Genomic DNA, 19965 nt, shown 5'->3' with positions numbered 1-19965 from the left:
TTTAAGGAGCAACGTTATCGTTGATTCAGAGTTTTGTCATCACCTCTCCAGTCTAAATATAACATTTCTTTAAGGTTTCTTTGGTCTCCACTTACCCCAGAGGGAAATACCTGGTTTATACAATACTGATAGCAGCTGAAGGCTCCACTGTACCAGCCTGTCAGCATGTCTGTCTGTCGGTTTGATGCTGGAGGAATACATTTAGGGATTTTCAGGGATAATTTCCAGAAAACAACACCAGAGCGGTGAAAGGAAACAAAACAATAACACAGAGGGCTAGAAAATGTGTGTCTCTGTGGGAAATTATATATGAGGATGTACTATAATCTTTCCTATGTCAAATGTTCATTTTATATAATGCTATTAATACAACTAGGCTATAACAGCTTCTTTAAGGAAAAGCTTACACACAAAGTCCAAATACCCAATTACAAGGAAAAGTTCCACATCCAACAATTTACTTAGTAAGGTAAAAAGTATTATCAATAAAAAGACTTTACTTGAAGTATCATACCTGAAAATACTCTGATAACTACTGTATTCATGTGTCAGCAGCATTTCCGTTCTGTAACACAGATTAACACATTTCGAATGGATACTTTATCATTAATATATTATCATTATTACTATCATACAAAATAATAATCCTTTGCTCTATTTTGTGTGTAAAATCGTACTCAACGTAACTCAGTTAGTTTTAATGTAGAAAAAAATCATGTTTCCTTCTGAAATGTAGTGAAGTATATGTGTTCCAGTAAGTATAAGTATAAGTATAAAGTACTCAAGTATGAAACTGGTATTTATCTTCTCGTTTAACCCTGTGAGCAAATTTCCCAAATTATTCTCAAAGTGAAAATCAGCCGACACAAGCAGAGTCTTTTAGGAGAATAAAGTTTTTCTATAATCTTTGAGTATGCAAACAATGTAATATTCATACATTTCCAGACACTATAGCCATACATATAAAACAAACAGTGACAGATCTTTATAGTAGCATGGACAAAATAAATAAACCTCATAATGTACAGCTATAATATTACACTCATCAATAGCATGTCTCTATCAAAAGTCTTTCACAACATTGTATTTCTGGTAGGTCATATTTGGTCAGAAAGAAAAAAAAAACAGAAACAGGTGCAAATGTAAAAGCTGGTGGTGGTGGGCTGGGGGGGGGGGGTCTGTAAAGCACAACAAAATTCCAGTATTATGTAACGCGGTGACATCAAGGACGAGGCGGTAATTAAGCGTTTCAATCTCGAGCGGCGGATAAATCCACACACTGATCTTACGCACTCTGAAATGTTTTCCTAAATGTCAAAACACGACAGCTTTGTATCGATTGGTTCTGTGGTTCCACGTCAGCGTCATGGCGACCGTGTCAGAGCCGGGCCGTGAGACGAGTGACCACGAGGAACCTCCTGACCCACGTCTGTCTCAAGGCACAACGAGAAAAAGCGTCACGAGCACAACACCACTGAAGAGGCGAGTTGGACAAAGCTTAAACCCCTTGAAGTCATTAAAAAAACTAGAACAATTAGCACTCACTACTTAACAGAGTTACGGTTCAGCGAGGCAACATCTGGAGACGGCTCGTACTTCTCCACAGTTTCAAGCAGGACGCAAATGCATGAGATTAGTCGAGTGAAAACGTCCTTGGAGTTTTGTTTTTTCCTCGTCGGAGAGCAGCACTCAGGAGCTGATATGCAAATGACATCCTCACAATAACAAGCTACATCCTCGTCGCCGCCGCCGAGACACATCATCAGAAAGCAAATATTCACGCCCTAATGTACATAATGAAAGAGGAGAGCGTCGCCCTGAAGATAGGCAACGACATTCGGCAAACTGAGTGTATTTGTCTTTTCTCGTGATAATGAATGAATCTTTTGAATCCAGCCGGAGATGGTGGAAGTCCCACGTTTTCACAGGCCCTCATTCAAAACCCTGGGATGCGTCTGGTTTGCCTGAGAGCAGATTTCTCTGCACCGAGACGATACGCAGACGAAGCTGAAGGTGTCTCTTCCTCCACCGTCCACCGTCCACGTCCCAAACTTACAACCTCCTCTCTCCCACCTCGCTCCCCCGCTGATTTACGTCCTCATCTCACCGCGAGTGTGACCTTCTATGGTGACGACGTTCACACTTTTCCGTTTTCTTTTTTTTTTTTACCCTTCGCACAATCGCCCCCTTCCTCAAGTCCACAGAAGCAAGGGCGATTGTAAAAAAAAAACACTTATTACACAACAGAGTTAAGGACTTCTGAAGCCTTTAGGTCGAGCCACTCTGTCGTGTTTTATTGCAGACGGGGGAGCGTTTTTTCTACTCATTCAAAAATTGCCACCGACAAAATCTCTCTGGTTCTTTTCTGCCCCCTCGTCCCTGGTAACTGGAATCACTCTGAAAATCAGATAAAACAACGCTGTCTTGATTTCCTCTCACATTTAGAATTGATTCTCACTGTAAAACAACACTTTTCGACCCGATGCTTTCTGACAAGCAGAGCAGGAGCAGCTGGAGGAACCCCCGATTTACTCTCCTCGTTGTCTTCCGCAGTTCTGGACAATTGTATTTCTTCGTAAACCGGCCCGGCAGTGGAGCGATGCCGCAGCCAAGAGAATGAAGGGTTATCGTGCCTGTAAGTAGGACAGATGCCTCTCCAGATTGCAGATTCTCCCTCTACAGACGCACTAATCACAACAGTGGGTCGTTGTCCGATCTGCTGAGTTTTTGACGGTTTCTGGGGAGTCTCATGGGCGTGTCTTCACAGGAAGCCGCCGCTCTGAGCCTCCTGATGATGTGCGTTAAACAAAACATACACACAAAGTCCAAATGATGGAGTTTTAAAGTCCTGCTGTAAAGTACCTGAGCCAGATTGCACGCACAAATAACCGTGGGTTTCACTTGTGCTGTGTCCGTCTTTACAAAGTCTTACATGGCTTTGACAATCTCTGTGAGCTGGACCTGGAGACGCCCCCCCACACGCCTACGTGCTCCTGTAGGTCTTGATGATGTCTTTGATCGTCCTCCTACAGATGGGGCAGCACGCGTTGGCCATCTTCTTGAGTTTGAGGCCGCAGGCGTAGCAGAGACACATGTGTCCGCAGGCATAGAGCACCGTGTCCACCACGTTCTCGTAGCAGATGGTGCACTCGTCACTCCACGAGCCCGGGCAGGGCGGGAAGGTCGGGGACTCCGGGTGGCTGGAGAACGGAGAGCTCGGGCTGGTACCTGAGGGGACGGGAGAGAGAAAGTCATCAGGGAGGTGTGAATGAGTGTGAGTGAGAAAAACAAAATGAAAGAACTGCCAAAACAGAAATTGGAGGAAAGCTTCCAGGGAGTTCAGGCAGACAACACACTCTGACACCCTCTGATCGCGGCAACACTTCAACGCACCTTTTATTTAGGCTGTCAAATCGCTGGCAACTGTTATTCTCTGCTAATCAAGTGTCAGGAAAACTTTACGGGGGAATAATTGAGTCTCCGCTGTGATCCTCGCTCCCTCTGCCGCCATTATCTTCCAGGAGTTTTTCCTGTCATACTGTCTGCAGCGATGTCGGGGATCACTGCTTCATATCACCAAGGTAAATATTTGCTCCGTGTACTGACTTGCATATTGACAGTCGATGTCTCTGTGCTGTTTAGCCAGTGTTTGTGTGCTGCCGGCTGTTTTATTGCTCTCCTGCATGTCTGCATTTCCATCAATTTCATAAACAAAAAAATTGGCAAACAGAAGAAAAAAAATCTAAACAAATCCAGACGGGGACGGAGCAAATGTAAATACTTGAATTCACAGAGCGTGACCTGGGTTTAATAGATCCAGATCTTTTCCAAATTAATATTTGGTGAATCTCCCACCACTGTGGTGTAGATGTCCTCCTGCGGGTAGAGGCTGAAAAGAGGAAGGAACAAATTCAACCACATAAACAAACCTGTGGACGAAGAGAAGAGTGCGTGGTAGTTGGAGTTGAGGCTTGAGTTGAGGTTGTTGTTGAAGGGCGTGTCCAGGTTTGACTCCGAGTTGCCGCTGCAAAGCATTGTGGGAGTGTTGGGTGTACAGGAGGGGGAGCTGGGAACGGACAGGCCTCGGAGGTCGGGGTGCAGAGACGAGCCTGAAGGTGCAGAAAGAGGCGGTGTGGTTCAAAACCAAAGTTTCATCAACATACAGGAAAAGCATTTCCATTATTCAGCGAGGTTGGTCAGAGCGAGAAAAGAGAAAATGGAGGAGAGTGGATGTTCTTGCACATGTTTCTCTCTATCACACAGACACACACATCTGCTCTATTAACAAACATATGCTGTGAGACCTCTGTGTATGTGTGGGTGTTTGGCTAGGGAGGCCATGACGTCTCCCACAAGCGCATTTACAAAAACATGAACTCAAAAACACGACTGTTAAGGCCACACAACGGAAACACAATCGCAACTGAAGCGAGGGACAACGGATGTGGACAATCAAACGAAAAGTTCTTGCATTTGTGTTGTGGCTTTGGACGTTGTGTTATCGTTTTTGCAGTTGTGTTGTTGCTATCGAGCCTATGAGTTCTCCTTCATGAACCCACAACCCAGTGTCGTTTTTTGCAGTGAAGTTTTGGCTGTACCATTTGTTTTAACAATTTTGCATTTGTGTTGTTGCCCTTGCAGTAATGTTATTGATTTTGCAGTTGTGTTGTTGCTTTCGAGCCTATGAGTTGGCGTAGGGACACCAAACAGCCTCCTTCCTCCTTCACGAGCCCACGATCCCTGTGGGTAGGGTACGACACGCTTCTATGGATGAATCTGACTTCTGTCCCGTCTGATCCGTCCCGAGCCGCACCCCCATAACCACCGGGCTCTGGCATCAGTTCTAATTATGGCAGCTCGTCTCTCCTCACAGACGAGAATACTGACCCTGATTCCACAAACAAAGTCTGATCTGGCCCGGCCTGGCAGGCACACCGCCGCATTGTTGTTTACAAATTGTCCTTCAGCTGACCATGACAGAAATACTTCCACACTGTCAGGCTGGTCCGTTCACTTGGCAGCAACATCCTATCATGTGTTAAACTATCTTATATTGGTAGTTGACGTCCTATCCCGCAATTGACTTGTCCAAATTTACCCTGAGATGAGCATGGAGTAGACCACAGATGGTGAGAAAATGAAATACTGACATGGACGTTCGTGCGGTCTGTTGTTGGAACAAAGATGTCTACAGTTACCTTGCTCCTCTGATCCACTGCACTAACGTCGGACAGCTTCTCTCTGGACCACCTCAACCACTGCAGTCTCACTTACAGCGAAACATAAACAAACTATAGAAGTTTTTATCCGCGCAGTCATCAACAGATGAAGTCAACAGACGTCTGCATGCTCGCAGGACGTCTGGTCATCCGTATCAAATTCTTTCCATTATTTGTTCCCATGTAACTTTAGTACTGGGATTAATAATTTTTCCACTTTGCTGAGACCCCCCCCTCCCAGAGGCGTCTATTAATTTATTCCTCCTTAACTGTCTTAACGTGACCTATGTGGCAGCCCGGCTGTTAGCAAATGTCTCGGCCACCTTTAATAAGGCACAATGGATGACCTTCATGTCTATTCATGTTCCCCTTTCATTAAGGGTACCTCTCATCTTCCCATGTATTATGAATTTGCCGCTGCCTGAGCTGCCAGGAGTGAGCATGTGAACGTCTTCAGCTATGCAGGCCGCACAGGAGACTTATTTGTGGTCGGGTGGGAGCTTTCAACACTTGCTTATCAAAGAGAATCTAGAGAATTCGGCTCGGCCGCCCATCAGATCGGATTTATTTTCAGTGTGTGTCACATAAAACCTTCATCAGCTGATCCACGACTGGACAATGACAACAACCTCCAACCTTCTAATTTGATACAGCCGACTTACCAACTGTTTATTAGCACATGTTACTGATCTACATTAGCAGTTATTTGAAAACCATGTTTGTGTCCTTTTAGTAAAGATAAGGCTGATATCAAATCTCCATTAAATAGTTTTTTGTCTCTTATCATTATTGTTGTTGTTTTCATTGAGTTGTGTAATGTGTTGTTCACTGGACCACGTTCATGTGGTCCATAAAATAAGAAAAACATTCTAAGAGGAAGACTGTATATACTATTCTTGATCCATCAAGATGCGCAGTTTTTTTGTGGTGTTAATGTCTCTGTGTATTGCTGATTGTCGTGCTGAGATTTTATGATACCCAATGTAAATTTTACATTGATTCCTGACCTATAATGCCTAAATTCTTAATAAAAATATTTAAAAAAAAAAAAAAATAGTTTTTTGTCTCCATCATAGAAGATGGACGACACAAGTGCTATCCAGAGGTGAAGCCACAGGGTCTTGATTGCCCCTGGTGGTGTGCTGCTGTAAAGGTCATAACCCCTACCTCCTCCTTGTTGGTGGATGAGCCACGTGTAAAACTAAAAAGTCACAGAACATCAAAAAAGGTTTTCTAAAAGATGATTTCTGGCATTTAGGGTTTGAAATAGTTATTTTATGCTATAGGTAACTGGTTTTGATTGACAGCTGATACTGTCTCGTTATTGGTGAGGTTGGCAATTTTATTTCTGTATGGTGAGAAGAAGTGGAGTCGTGTCGTCCATCTTTATCTCCTGGTTTACACATCTCTCTGGTTTACACATAGCTGCTGCCTTTGCTGTTGCTTTAACATTTTAGTGATGCAATAGAGCCATGACAGCACTCCATTGAAAGTGAACGAGCAGCGTTTCTGTTAAACCCTCCAACCTCCATGTGAATCCTGCTTAAATCTCTGCTCTTTAGCAATCAGCAATCACTCTATCCACTTGGTTAGCTAATCCAAAACTTTGTCAGACTGATTGGTGCATTGTTCAAGGGTATGATTTAATTAATCCTATTGTAGTCCCTTTCACTTTTGTTGGTTCAGGATGATTCAACCATAAGATTCAGACCATAAAACAAGAGCTGAAAGATGCTCAAATGCTCCATAGAGCTGTTGAGCTGCAGATTTGGGGGAGAATTCTCTGAGGGTTTATCACTAAAATCGATCCCTGTCTCATATTCATACAAGGAATTGTTTCTATAAAGAAATTGTAGACCCAGATGAAATGTGGACATACGTGACAACTGTCTGCCAGTATTGATTCTCAGTCTCTTATAGATGTCATTACAAAATCAGTACTTCTAAGATCACAGAGACAGAATGACCATGTGAGAGTAGCAGACTCCCATCTGCTCCACTTCACAGGCTCGACAGCACCCAGCCATGACAAACTGTCACTTGCCTCAGTGGCTAAATGTTTCCATGGCAACACATGGTGTACAGGCTGCAGCGAGTGGGTGAGCAGAGACGTCACAAATGCATTCCCCACAGCTGGAGAGGGTAATGACTCAAAGAACGGCCGTACCCAAAAGAATCAAGTGTGGGTGGGTAGGGGGGGATGCATGTGCGAAAGAGAGGGACCACGGGTAAAAGGGAACAGACTGTGGGTGGAAAAAACTGGGCATCTCAAACCTCCATGCAATTACATTTTAATAATGCATATGGAGGGCATCCCGAGGAGCAATCACAGGCCCCCTCCTGATACATAATGCTGGCTGCTGGGAGCCCACGCAAGACAGAAATAACCTCCTCAGCCCTGAGTGACGACATGAAAGAGAGAGAGGAGCAGCCGCAATCAAGAACAATGAATCGGAGGACAGCACTGCAAGGAAACAAACGCATTTTATCATCATCTGTGGAGCCTTTTCAAAAAAATGTCATCTTACATTAAGAATTTTATAAAAAAAATAACCACAACCGGCTTCGACAGGATCATTATCGTATTAACCAGAGTCGGAAAATGTCACATCATTCTGATGAACTGTGTCTGTTAAACAAATCAAAAGCATTCGCGTTTGCTTGCTCACATTCAATCTTATGAAAAATAGAGAATTTAAAAAAAAGTGCAGGACTGTTAAGACCCATCGAGGTTACGCTAAATATTTTAAACTTCCAAACGCGGTGATGTGGTTGAGCTTATTCACCTCTTCGCTGAAGATGTCTGCATGTACCTCAAAAGACTCTGAGCGATATCAGAGACTCAAGAGAGTGTTTTGAAATTCTCCAAACTGTAATTACTGCACGCACAAATAACACGTCCGCAACAGTTAAACAATGAAATCATCCGAGGATCTTTGCTGCAGGACAAAACCAGAGAACCATGTTTTCTCTAGACATCGCACAAGGCAAATCTTCAGGATGTTTGTATTTCAGCCTGTGATCATCACCGCAGCATTTGCATAGTACGCAACACGCTTTGATTTTCACCTTGAAAATAAACAGCCTACAACCACTGCTCGTCATTAAACCTACATTTCCAGCAGCTCCAGAACCTGTTTGCCATCTCATCCTCTTCTTTTGCTTAATTTTGAGACATAGACTGTGCGTGCAGGAGCCAGAAGCCTCACCGCCGCACGTGATCTACGTCAGGGCGCCTTCAGTTAATGCTGCAGGGTTGGAAAGCCGCTGGGATCGAAAACCGCGCGGACAGAAAACTCCGCTCAACCGGAGGCACAAAGTAAACATTCATTTGCAAACTGTGGGGGAAGAATGAGATATATGAGTTGATAAAAAGTCAGAGAGCGGCGCAGGCTGCAAATTCATGACTCGGCTGAGTGGGAATTAATCCTCCAAAGGTCGTTCAAGGATAAGGGACTGCATTACCCTCTGGAAGGAAAGTTACCAAAGACGTCCTGTAAAGACCCGTGCAACATGTTTCACTTACTATTAAAAGTGTTGCTGAATACTGATGCTTATGCAAAGCTAAAGGTTTGTGTTGGTACATTTTATAAACAACCTTAATAAATCAAAAATCTAATAAAATAACTTTGATTTCTAATTTGCATTGAGTGTATTAGGTATTTAAAAAAGGGATGCAACTCAGTGTCACCTGACTACAAGGACATCTCAGATTAAAGACTTGGTTGTGGGTTTCCTTCAAGTCTGTGTCCCTGTTTCCAAGAACAAGGGGAGGATCACACATTGATCTGAAGAGGAATGAAAAGGTGCCGGACATGAATGAGAGTTAGCATAATGTTTGGCCCGAGGGGATAACAGGAAAAGAATCACAGCCCCTTTTTGAGAAAAGCCTCCTTATTTCTAAATTTAGACTTTTGAGAACTTTCCACTTTTGTACTTTGTTTTGCATTCCAAATTTTATTGGAGATTATAAAACTGGTTTTAGTTTCACAGACGACATCATACAATCTGTTTTAAAAAAAGATCAAGTGAACATACCTAAAATCCTGAGTTGTGTAACGGTGCCGTGCAAACCGTAGAACATCCAGAGGGGCCTGGAGTTATCTACACACAACTGCATCCCTGCACTGAGGCCGTTGTGGCTCATCACGACCTCCCCGTCTGAGTTCACCACAAAGCCCAGGATGTCTCCACTGTGGAGCGGCACCACCACCCGACACACGGCCCAGAATTCCTTGCGGTCCACCAGGGATTCTGGGTTTGATGGGAGGTCGCTGGGTCTCAGGATGGCCGGGTCGCAGGACGTCACGCCATAAGACAGAGAAGCGGACCTTGTGGCACCCGCCTTCACTTTCACAAACACAGTCTCTGAGCAGCGCATCGGCCGGCTGGTGAACACCAGGGTCCTCTCATCGCCACGGTGATCCAGCCGCCCGACCGTGTGCTTATCCAGCATGGTAGCGTGGATGCCGTGCACCGAGTGGAAGTGCAGATCTGTGTCCAAATGGCCGGGCAGCAGCGAGCACTGCTGCGAGTTTTGAGAGTTTTGGGGCACGTGGCACGAGGCGGAGCTCAAGGGCTGCAGCCGGTCCTCTTCCTCATCGTCTTCCTCCAGATGCATCTCCTGGTGCTGCAGGCTCAGGTCGCACAGGCTGATGGAGAGGTGAGGGTCGCCGCCGCTCCGCTGAATCGAGGCCTGGTGGGTGGCTGCAAAAGAGCGAGGACGCAGGCAGTCGGCAGGGACCATCTCACTGTCTGCGGGCAGAAATAAACACAGGAACGTTATGTAACTGCCTGTTTGTAGCCTTATAACATAAATATCTCACTCTGAATGAGCAAACAACTTCTTTTTTTTCTTTTCCACTTATGATTATTATTTGAATAAAATATCTTGAGTTGGAAGATGGCCAATGCGGCACCTCTTGAAAGTCCAGAGAACTCAATTTAATCCATGTACCCACTTATCATTCCGCGTATTCCCATGTACAACACTGGTTTGTTTTATATTCCCTGCCTGTACAAAGTTCATTCATCATACCTGTCACTGTAAACAAATGGATGCCTCTGGCTCAGTTTTATAACATATTCATTCTCGTGCTCTCTCTATCTCTGTCTCTCTCTCCCTTCACTGAGCGCTGCAGTTGAACAATACGAAGAAATACGTCAGAGTTTATATGTTGAGAGACATACCAGGACTTTAAGTGGGGGTTATAGTGTAGCTGCAGGCCAGAGGCACGTGACAGCTTTGTGTAACGCTGAGGTAGGAAGGGATGCATACAAAGCCGCTGTGAAATAATAAAGCTCACATCGGTGTGTTTTTCTCTTTTCTCGTTATCATTTTCACTTTTCAAATCAAGAAAATATAATGTGTGGAAATTGAGGCATATCCAGGCTATTAACTTCCATGAAGAGGCTCTTTCATGAAGCCAGTCTGCAGTCATAGCGTGCAGTGTTTGTGCCGTGTGTGCGGGGGGGTTTCAAAGAGCCGTAATGAGCCGCCACGAGTCGTAGGTGTTTACATAACGCAGTGTTTCAGCAGCAGTGACTTCATGTAGTGTATTTTCTACCTCTGTGCGCTGTCAACATTTTCAGATACGTGTCTGGATGCTAAATGCAGCTTTTTTTTTCCGATCGTTGAAGAGCAAAGACATTCTGAAAAGTGGATCAAATGTCGGCTCATGCTGGATAGCGCCCCCCCCCTCCCTCCCTCCTCAAAAATAGCTCTTCCTATAGGCTAATTCGGCCACTGTAAAATAGAAAGCACATGGCTGAACATCATCGTGACAAAAAAAAGGAAAACAGAAAGAGAGCGTGTGTCCGTGCACCCAGTCGGTACAGATGGATCTGCATCGCGGCACGCTTAGGGACATGCGGCCAAATTTAACACAGCTCTCTAACGCGGGGCTAAAATTAGCCTAATTGGTCATTTGAAGAGAGCGAGGAGAGACAGGCCGAGGGATGAGTGACACCATGGCTGAGCTGTGTGGCTCTCAGCCTCCCTGGGCTCTGGGCTTCCCCTATGGGAAGTGGCTGGAGAGGGTGACAGAGGAGGGAAGGATGAAAAATAGGGTGGGGTGGACACTTGAGGGAAAGGGCATACCTCACGAGCTCCTCTTTATCACACAAAGACAGCACATCTCCGGCCAGCCGCTGATAAACTGCTTGAACTTAATTACTTCCTCAGTCAAGAGTGTTCAGAACCAAGTATAGGGCTCTTATTATTAGCACCCTTATCTTCTTCAAGGCAAAGTTAGCCGACTTTGGGATGCAGGAGATAATTTCTATCCTTGCTGCCATTACGTCTTCCTGCGGCTCACAGTTTCTGTTTTGTGAGCGGCGCGGCAGTTAAAACAAGCTGTGAGGAGAATTGCAACTTTACAAGTAAATATCTATTTATTGTGAAGGGGGGAAAAAATGAAATAAAAGAAGACAAAACCACGAAAAGACAAAGAAGCGAGCCGAATAAATATGTATGACCTCTTCCTGGGTTTGGTCTCGCAGGAGTCTGGGAAAGAATTTCACACGTAAAACATCTGACAAATATGAAAAGCATCAAGTCACTGAGATAACACAGCTTGAAATACACAATTCACTACATGTTTATGTGAGCACACCAACATTCACGACATGTCTGCAGCATTCATGGCATGGTTCCATGCACAAGGGTAAAGAACTGTTCACACAACAAACACACACACGAAGCAGAGACATGTCCCCTTCAATCTGTTTGGACATCATTGAAAACAAGGGGCTGGTGCACCAACAGGTGCTTCTGTATTTCTGTATTAGTTCTGCTAATTAAAAAAAAGGAAATTTCAGTTTGATTAAAAAATATAGTCTTCTGTTACACAACACCACAGGTTACAAGTAAGACAATGTGAAAAACTATTTAAAGGTTAAACCAAAGATGGATGACAAGACAACTCTCTAAAAGTGAAGCCAAAGCATCTCAATCGCCCCCTAGTGGCTGGTTGCAGTATAGGTCATATCCCCAGTCCCCTCTATTTGAGTTAAATAAATGGGACAAGAGCCAAACAAAATAGTCAAAGTACTTGGTGGTCAATGAAGAATTCGCACCGATGTTTATTAAAATGTTAATTTTCCTGCAAAGTTTGCTTTTAATTAGTTTTTTGCTGGTATAAAAACAAGATGACATGTGACAGCTGAGACTGACTCATGGATGGTCGAGCATGTCTGTCAGTGGGACCTCGATATCTCGCCTCCATTCCCCAACTCCTACTGTGCAGACTCTGGCTCCGATTGGGCTCGTTCGTATCCAAGATATTTTGGCTTCATTTCTGGACGGTGGGCGGAAGTGGAGTTGCTGCCTCCATCTTTTTAAACAGTCTTTGGTTTGAACAGTATCTAAACTTGAAGGATCTGTGGTTGAGGTAGCTTAAAGTAATTGATGGGGTTAACTTCTGTTACTCTAAGTTGTACGAAAACAAACCTAAACCAAAGTGACAGAATGCAGTAAGATGCACTTCAATACCGTTAATAATTTAATCATATCCACTTAACTAAGTGACTGTTCAGGTTTTAAGCCACTGACCTGACGCTACACGATCTTACACATACCAGCGAATAATAATCAGATGATCTCTTTTTGTAGCAGGGGTGTAAACACTCTTTGTTTAGAAGCTAAACCTTCCAAACTCTTCCCTCATTAAAATGTCCCTCACACACAGAGACAATGTCAATGTGCAGCTTTGTCTTTTGTTCCAAATCATGTTAGAAAATTAAGTATAATACCCATTGAATTTTTTTAATAGTTTTAACATTTGGCGGCGCTCCAGTGGTTTTTCAATCACAAGCGCTGAACATAGCAGTGATTATGTTTTCCTTTCAAATGTCAAACTTCAAGTCCTTGAGGCTTTTAAATACCAAGGAAAGAGTCTGAATCCCTTTTCCCAGGCATGTAAACAATACAGATGTGATTAACTGCATGGCTGAGACTGCCCTAGTAAAATTAAGTGGTCTTTGAACAGTTCCAGCTATTCAATCTCGAGGGAAAAGCTCCATTTAAATAGAGGACCACATACCAGACTGACACTGTTTAGCGGGGTCAGTGGCTGACCTCCTATGGCTTCACGTTGGCTTGTTAGTGTTAGCACTGTAGCTGTGAGAATAAAAAAAATTAAAAAAATGTGAAATCAAGCTTGCTGAACATTAGGGAGGAATTTCTTGGCTTCATGGAAGTATGAACACGCCCTTTCCAAAACATACACATCTATGCGGAGCTGTGAGAGGTTGACCTTCTCAAACAAGTTGCAACCAAGATAAACTCTGCTCGTAACCCTGAAGAACCAGTTCCAGATATGAGCAAAGGAGGATGTCCAGGATACAACTGACAACTGGCATCCTGTTTCACTATGGACAGATGCCAGAGTGACTAATGTTGACAACTATTGTATCGTGGTGAAAAAGCCGTTTGTAAAACTGCAATGTGAAAAAGAAGGAGCCGGTTCTCCACCTCGTCTTCACTTGCATTTTTAGAGAGCACGGCATGTACTAAGATTTTGATCCAAGGCGTTCAAATTTAATTCAGACTCGGGACTCCAATACCTTTTTTAGTCTTGAACACCTCTCACTCAGACAATGGTACTGAATAGGCAGGGAGGGTTCAGTTTGTCCCGGGGCCTGGTGGAACAGGATTAGGAAGCTTTTGGGGGTTTACCGAGGCTATAACCTCAATACAAGGTCAGCTGCACCAATTGTGTCTGTGTGTGTCTGTGTATGTTTGGGGATTTGCCATCAATATGCATAGGAGGCCTATCCTGGGCTCTGTCGAGAATGAGTGAAGTCATCTGTCATGAGAAAGTAGGCCGTGCGTGTGTGTGCGTGTGTGATTGTGCGCGTGTGTGTGTGTGTGTGTCCCAAAAAGGAGAAGGATAAGCCTTCACTTATCATAGGAAGAAAAAAGGCTCCAGGGGAAATCTGCATTGATGAGCTTTTAAGGAGTGGTATCCCGGTCAAGATAATAGCACCAGTATATGAGTGTGAAGCTGCCGGGGCCAAAAGGTGAGAGTGTGCTGTGATATCATTACACAGGAGAAGCTCAGCAGTCTGAGTGTCTGAGATGGCATGTGCAACAGGAGACACATAGGTGGAGTATTTGAAAGATCAAGTTGAGTCTCTGGTTCGGTGCCGGATGTTTCCGAGTCTTGGACCGTGATCGTGGAAAGAAATAAAGTGGGACACGCTGAGGTGACAAATGGCAGCAGTGAAGATGACGCCAGGCACCAGGGATGCCGCAAGGGCACAGTGTGTCTACGACCGCAGTTAAAAAAAAACTCTGGAGCCTCAATGTTTTTCTATTAAAACAACACACACGTTCACACACCCCCGCTCTGGAGATAAACCCTAACCCTCTAAAATGATCTTAGTGCAGAAGTGTGACTCTGTCTTCTAGGAATTCAGGTTATTTACAACTGCAATTATGGTCAATTAATTATTATTAACACAATAAAAACCACAACAAAATCACATGTGCGTATACACCCACGTCTATCTTCCCTTCCTCTTTCCTGTTCCTGGGCAGAGGTAAAACAAAGAGAAGAAAAACAACCACAACAGCAAAATAAAACAAAGCAAAAATAAAAATAACTGGCACAAACAGGGAAGTTCGTCACCTGTCACATAAAGTACCTTTGTTAAAAAGATGGAATAACAAAAGATAAATGATGATCTTGCAATAAAGTGCTGGGGCCCAATGAAAGGCAGGTTCTTATGATATTACAATGAGCTATAACAGCATTGAATTAGGACAATAAAAGCACCAACAATAACAACGATAATACAAAAAAATACAAAACAAATCAACCGTAAAAGAAAAGTATGTGTAAGTGCATGTTGGAATAGGGAAAGCAATTATAGTTTAAAAGAAAGGCAATTGCTGCCAGGCTATGTTTTCTATTAATATAATGAGAAAATGACTTATTCAGCAAGACGCAGATATGTTGATACTAAACGCATCAGAAAAATCTTCAATAACATCGTATTTTATTCCAGTAAAAATATCCAACCTCACTGTACAAAATCCATTTGCGGTGACTACAGCTTTATTAAACTTCTCTGTGGTTATGTTGGCACTGCTTGGTTTAAGTTATAGAATGATGATGGTCTGGTTTACTACAGAAAATGTTTTCAGTGAACTTAATTCACAATGTGTTTACATTAAACCAAAACCACAATATTCAATCCCAAACGTTAAACAAAGTCCACGCCAACCACCTCCTAGTGATTATGTCGCGGTTAATAAATGTAAAGCTTCATTCATTTAGAAACAAAAAAGACCGTAAAGCTGGAGGTGATTATGTTCCCAGAAAAATGGAATTGGTGAAACAGTTAAATAAAATATGAACGCAAGACGAAAGAGTTTAGAAGTAACTAAGTACATTTACATAAGTCTTTCTTGCTTCAGTCTATTCATTCACTTGGACTTCATGGACAGTTATGACACTCTTAGTTACACTTGACTTTTAATTTTTGTACTCAAAACATTAGATAAGTTGATTAAAAGAAAACATTGTGCTGTTCAATTAAAAACCTTTTAAGTGTTTTAAGCTTGTAGCCCTCACAAGACTGAGCTGTTCGCACTTCCACCAAAGAGAGAGTCTGTCTGTGTGAAATCGCCACCACGGCTGGTTTCATCTAATTAAGTGGAAGAGGTAAATTTCACAAATAACAGCAGATATTTGAGAAAAGCTTAAAAACAGAAAACAGTTTTATGTATCAGACCTTTGTTTGCTTCTGCCATTAATCATCTCATGACCCCTCAGATTTATCTTGTGATGGGGCCTGACTGTACAAACCGGCTACACTACATAACTGTATTAAATGTTACAATACCACTTACACATTAAGGTATCAGTAACATTCCCATAAAGTGGTATTAGCAGTCGTATAGCGGACGTTATACTGTGAAATTAGTACTTTGGGATTTAATGCCTTGCTCATCTGTTTTGCCAGTAACATTGATCTCAAACACATTTCAACAATTATGGATTCAGCTCGTTGTTTTGGTCAAAGAGAAGCTCTGTGTAAACTACACACTAACACACATGCAATGGACGGAGTACGCAGTCACGTCCTCACTGGGAAGAGACTCCGCTCATCTGAGAGTGATTAGCCTCTCTGAAGGCTTCCCCCCCGTACAGCCCGGTCCTGACAGGCTCCATTACGACTTCTATTTTGATTTCTCCCCCAAATCTGTTCAATTCCATTTGGGCCGATTAAATCCCAGCTGAGGCACTACAGTCGGTCCGGCGGCATTTATTTTGGTTCAACAAATCAAATAAATTCCAAGCACTGAGATCACTTGAAACGGAGCTCTCGTAAATAAAATAGACCCGAATCCCGATGTGTACATGCTGGCAGAAGATGGGTCAAAGGACAGTCCTCCAACATTTTTGAGTTTATACCAGGCCTCTCATTTCATTGTAACCAACTGTCTGGCAGAATGACCGAACTTCACTTATAATTAGCATCCGAGGGAAAATCAAGACACTCTAGCGGCCAGATTAGCGCATGACAAATTAGCTTTGGAAGTCGGGATGAGGATTCTGGTTAGTTTTTGGTTTAGTTATGGCAGTAAAACCAATAAGTGTGCTGCTTAAAACGACAACAATCTTTCTTTTAAATGACCATTGGATCAAATTAATTTGTGTAATGGTCGCTCGTAGAGACCAATCCACAGACAATTATCACCCATCCGCAGTTCTGCCTCAGTTTACAGAGCTTTATAACATCTTTTAACTCATGGCTTTCAGTCACTTTTCATCAGTGTCATTTTCAGCCGCAGCAGGCAGCTGTTTACAGTGAAAAGCTCCAAAGACGTAGTATGCAGTGGCGGTTCGTCATACAGGGCGCTGGGGCGCCGCCCACCCTACAATTTTGAGATGAAAAAAAAAAAAAAAAAAAAAAAAAATGACATGTCAAAAAACATTATATATCAAATAATTTAATAAGAAATGTACTGTTTTAAAGCGTTAAATGTGTGCCGGAGCCCGTAAGCCCCTGTCAAAAACCACTTAATATATTATATTTGGTAATATATTTGCCATTCATTATCACTGAGAGAGAAGCCACTCCTCCCTGTGGGCGCCGGGCAAGTGGAAGTCTATGGAAGCCAACAAAAGGGGCAGGAACATTTGAGCAAGGACAGCTTCTCAATGGCAGATGACAGTTCGAGCCATGGGCGCACTTCACTTGCGCCTACAGCCAATGAAAGGGTTTCTTATACATCATGCTGACAGGACTGTCCAATCAGAGACCTTATCACTGATCTACAGGAGCTGCATAGTTAGCAGATACTTTTAATCTGCACGGAGGTGCAGCTCCGATCCCGGAGCACTGAGTGAGACAGGTAGAGGACAGACAGTGGACAGATAGAATCATTGTTGTTTATGTGTCGTGTGTGTAGTTTTATCGATCAGTAATAATAATCAGCTGAAATTTTTAACCACATGTTAACGTGCATGGGGACGTGCTCCTCCGGGACCGGGACCGGAGCACCTCCCGGAGCACCGGAGCACCTCCCCGGGGACCGTGACCGTCCCCGGGGACGTCCGGACCGGAGCACAGGACCGGAGCACCCCGGAGTTTTTTTTCTCTCATTGCGGTGGGCTATTTAAACCGCGCCGCCCAAGTGCGCCCCCCCCAAAAAAAATTTCACCAGCCGCCACTGGTAGTATGAGCTACTTGCTCGGCAGCAAACAGCCGAGAAACCCAGTTATTCAATCCTGTGAACATAACAGAGCATTTAGCAGCTGAAGGGCCGTCAGGAGTTGGTAGAAAAGGAAACCAGAGCTAGAAGGAGAGTTGATATCGGACCTGGTGTTTACAGCTGGTCATATCAGATTTAACGTCAAAGTGAAAGAGAAAAAAAAATACTTTAGCTTCTCTTATCTGACATATTTCTGTGGGAGACAGAATCTGTGGGTGGAGTTTAGATACAGTATGAGAGGAATTTAGATAAAGTCAGACAGGTATGAATAAATCACTCACAAGCCTTTAGAAATAAAGATTTAGAATCCGAAATGGAGAACAAACTTATTGTGGTCAATACAAGTTCCTACAAAACAAATGAGGAGAGAGCTTTCAGAAAAGTGAAGCAAACAGAAGGACCTTCTGAAAAGATGAGATTTTTACTTGATAACAGCTTTCAAGTGTACGCCAGCCTAAAGAAATCAGGTTTGATGATGCAAAACGATCCTTAAGTTTCCTTAAGTGGGTCATTTCTACTAAATTATTGTGACTGTACTACACAGACACAACAATGTTTAAGATTATCACTAAAATGTCAACAGAGGACCTGTGACTGGCTGAATACTGAGGAGCACAGTTACAGCTTCAGCAGCCAACATTGTCCTGAAAAGACTCACAAGCGTGAAGGTCAGAGGAAGTGGACAAGGTTATGACAGCCTTAGGCCACAGTCATGTACAGCCTGACGGTTTTCTACCCAAAAAAGGTAACAACATGTTCCACCCTGGTCTTCTTAACTTGACAATTTGCTTCAGACTTCAGTAATTTCCAAAAGAGGAGAACTTGGGTCAGGGGCCATAGCAAAATCTTAATGTGACTATAATCAGGTTTAAAACTCCAGCCTCTTGAAAAACCTTTCATTTGATTTATTGGTGTGACCAGAGCACACAGAGGGAAAGCTGAAGGAAAGAGATTGAGGCTGTAGTTTAATTGACGATTTTCGGTTAATTCTGCTGAGAGAAATCGCAGAATGTTTATAATATGAAGACGTTTAGCATCTCTCTCTGCCATTCTCCCTCACTGCTCTTGGCTGGAAATTGACTTTTGACAGATGACTTTCCATATTGTTATTACCATGCTTTATTGTGTTTGGGAACATTTGGCTGTAAGCAGAAGACCAGCAGTTTAACATATCAGTACAACATCCATTTGCAGTACTTCAGGGTAATCAGACCCTTCAGGCCTATCGTGTGTCTTCATCAATCTAAATTACCAGAAGAGTTTAGTTGTGTAGCTTTGTGGAAACAGGGAGGGACGGCACATGCAAATAAATGTATGGTGTAAAGCGGAATTAACTTGTTTTTAACAGTTCATAGTCTAAATTCTGTTCTTCCCTGTGTGGTACTGAGCTGTTTTTCCTTGCACGGTTACCAGGCTGACCCCCACGCTGTATATCTGGCCACTTGTGTCACACTGCACCTCTCTGACCTCTCTATATTTAAAACCTTTTTATCCACAAATCAAAACCCTGCGAAACTCCACATAATCTATGTTGACAAGTGAAACAATAAGTGAGATCTGTGGCAAGCGAGCGTGAGGTGCGCTGGGTGAACGCGGACCAAAATAGACACAAAGAAAGGAAAGTACTGCATGGCTAGGTTGAGACAATCCGCATGTTTGTGCAGTACAAAGCTTTTCAGCACTTCCACGCTATCTCTTCATCTGCTGACAAAACAGGTATGAGTCAGAGGTACGGTGATCTTACACGGATAACTGACAGTTTGAGTTTCAGTTCAAGTAACACAAAGTTCTCGTGTTAACAGGAGCATATAATGGAGTCAGATTATGAAATACAGTTAAAAAAATATAGCAAATACACACCATTGAATCTGAAATAGGTCGGTATTCATTTTTCTGTGAAGCCGTGCTAAGAGACAGCAGTGGTTGAAGCTTAATGCTAATGCATGTATGCTAATATGCTGATTATAAGAAAAATTTAGAAAAGAAAGAAAGAAAGAAAGTGATAGATATTATATAAGT

General features: G+C 43.2%; 1 protein-coding gene across 3 annotated transcripts in view; it reads right to left on the bottom strand.

The window, feature by feature from the left end:
* Positions 1-2983: 2983 nt before the first annotated feature.
* LOC133020942 (E3 ubiquitin-protein ligase NEURL1-like) overlaps positions 2984-19965 on the bottom strand; it is a 31232-nt gene continuing 14250 nt past the window's right edge. Inside the window, exons 4-6 of one of the 3 annotated variants that reach the window (XM_061087714.1) lie at positions 9258-9974; positions 3930-4109; positions 2984-3228 (exon numbers count right to left, since the gene is read on the bottom strand). In XM_061087714.1, coding sequence (XP_060943697.1) covers positions 2984-3228; positions 3930-4109; positions 9258-9974 — 1142 coding nt within the window. Of the gene's footprint in view, positions 3234-3929; positions 4110-9257; positions 9975-19965 lie in introns of all 3 variants that reach the window. The other 2 variants (XM_061087716.1, XM_061087717.1) reach the window with 2 other exon arrangements.

Source organism: Limanda limanda, chromosome 15 (assembly GCF_963576545.1).
Source record: "Limanda limanda chromosome 15, fLimLim1.1, whole genome shotgun sequence".
Taxonomy (NCBI): domain Eukaryota; kingdom Metazoa; phylum Chordata; class Actinopteri; order Pleuronectiformes; family Pleuronectidae; genus Limanda; species Limanda limanda.
The sequence above is the reverse complement of the archived record's forward strand: the minus strand, read 5'-3'. Positions and strand labels throughout refer to the sequence as shown.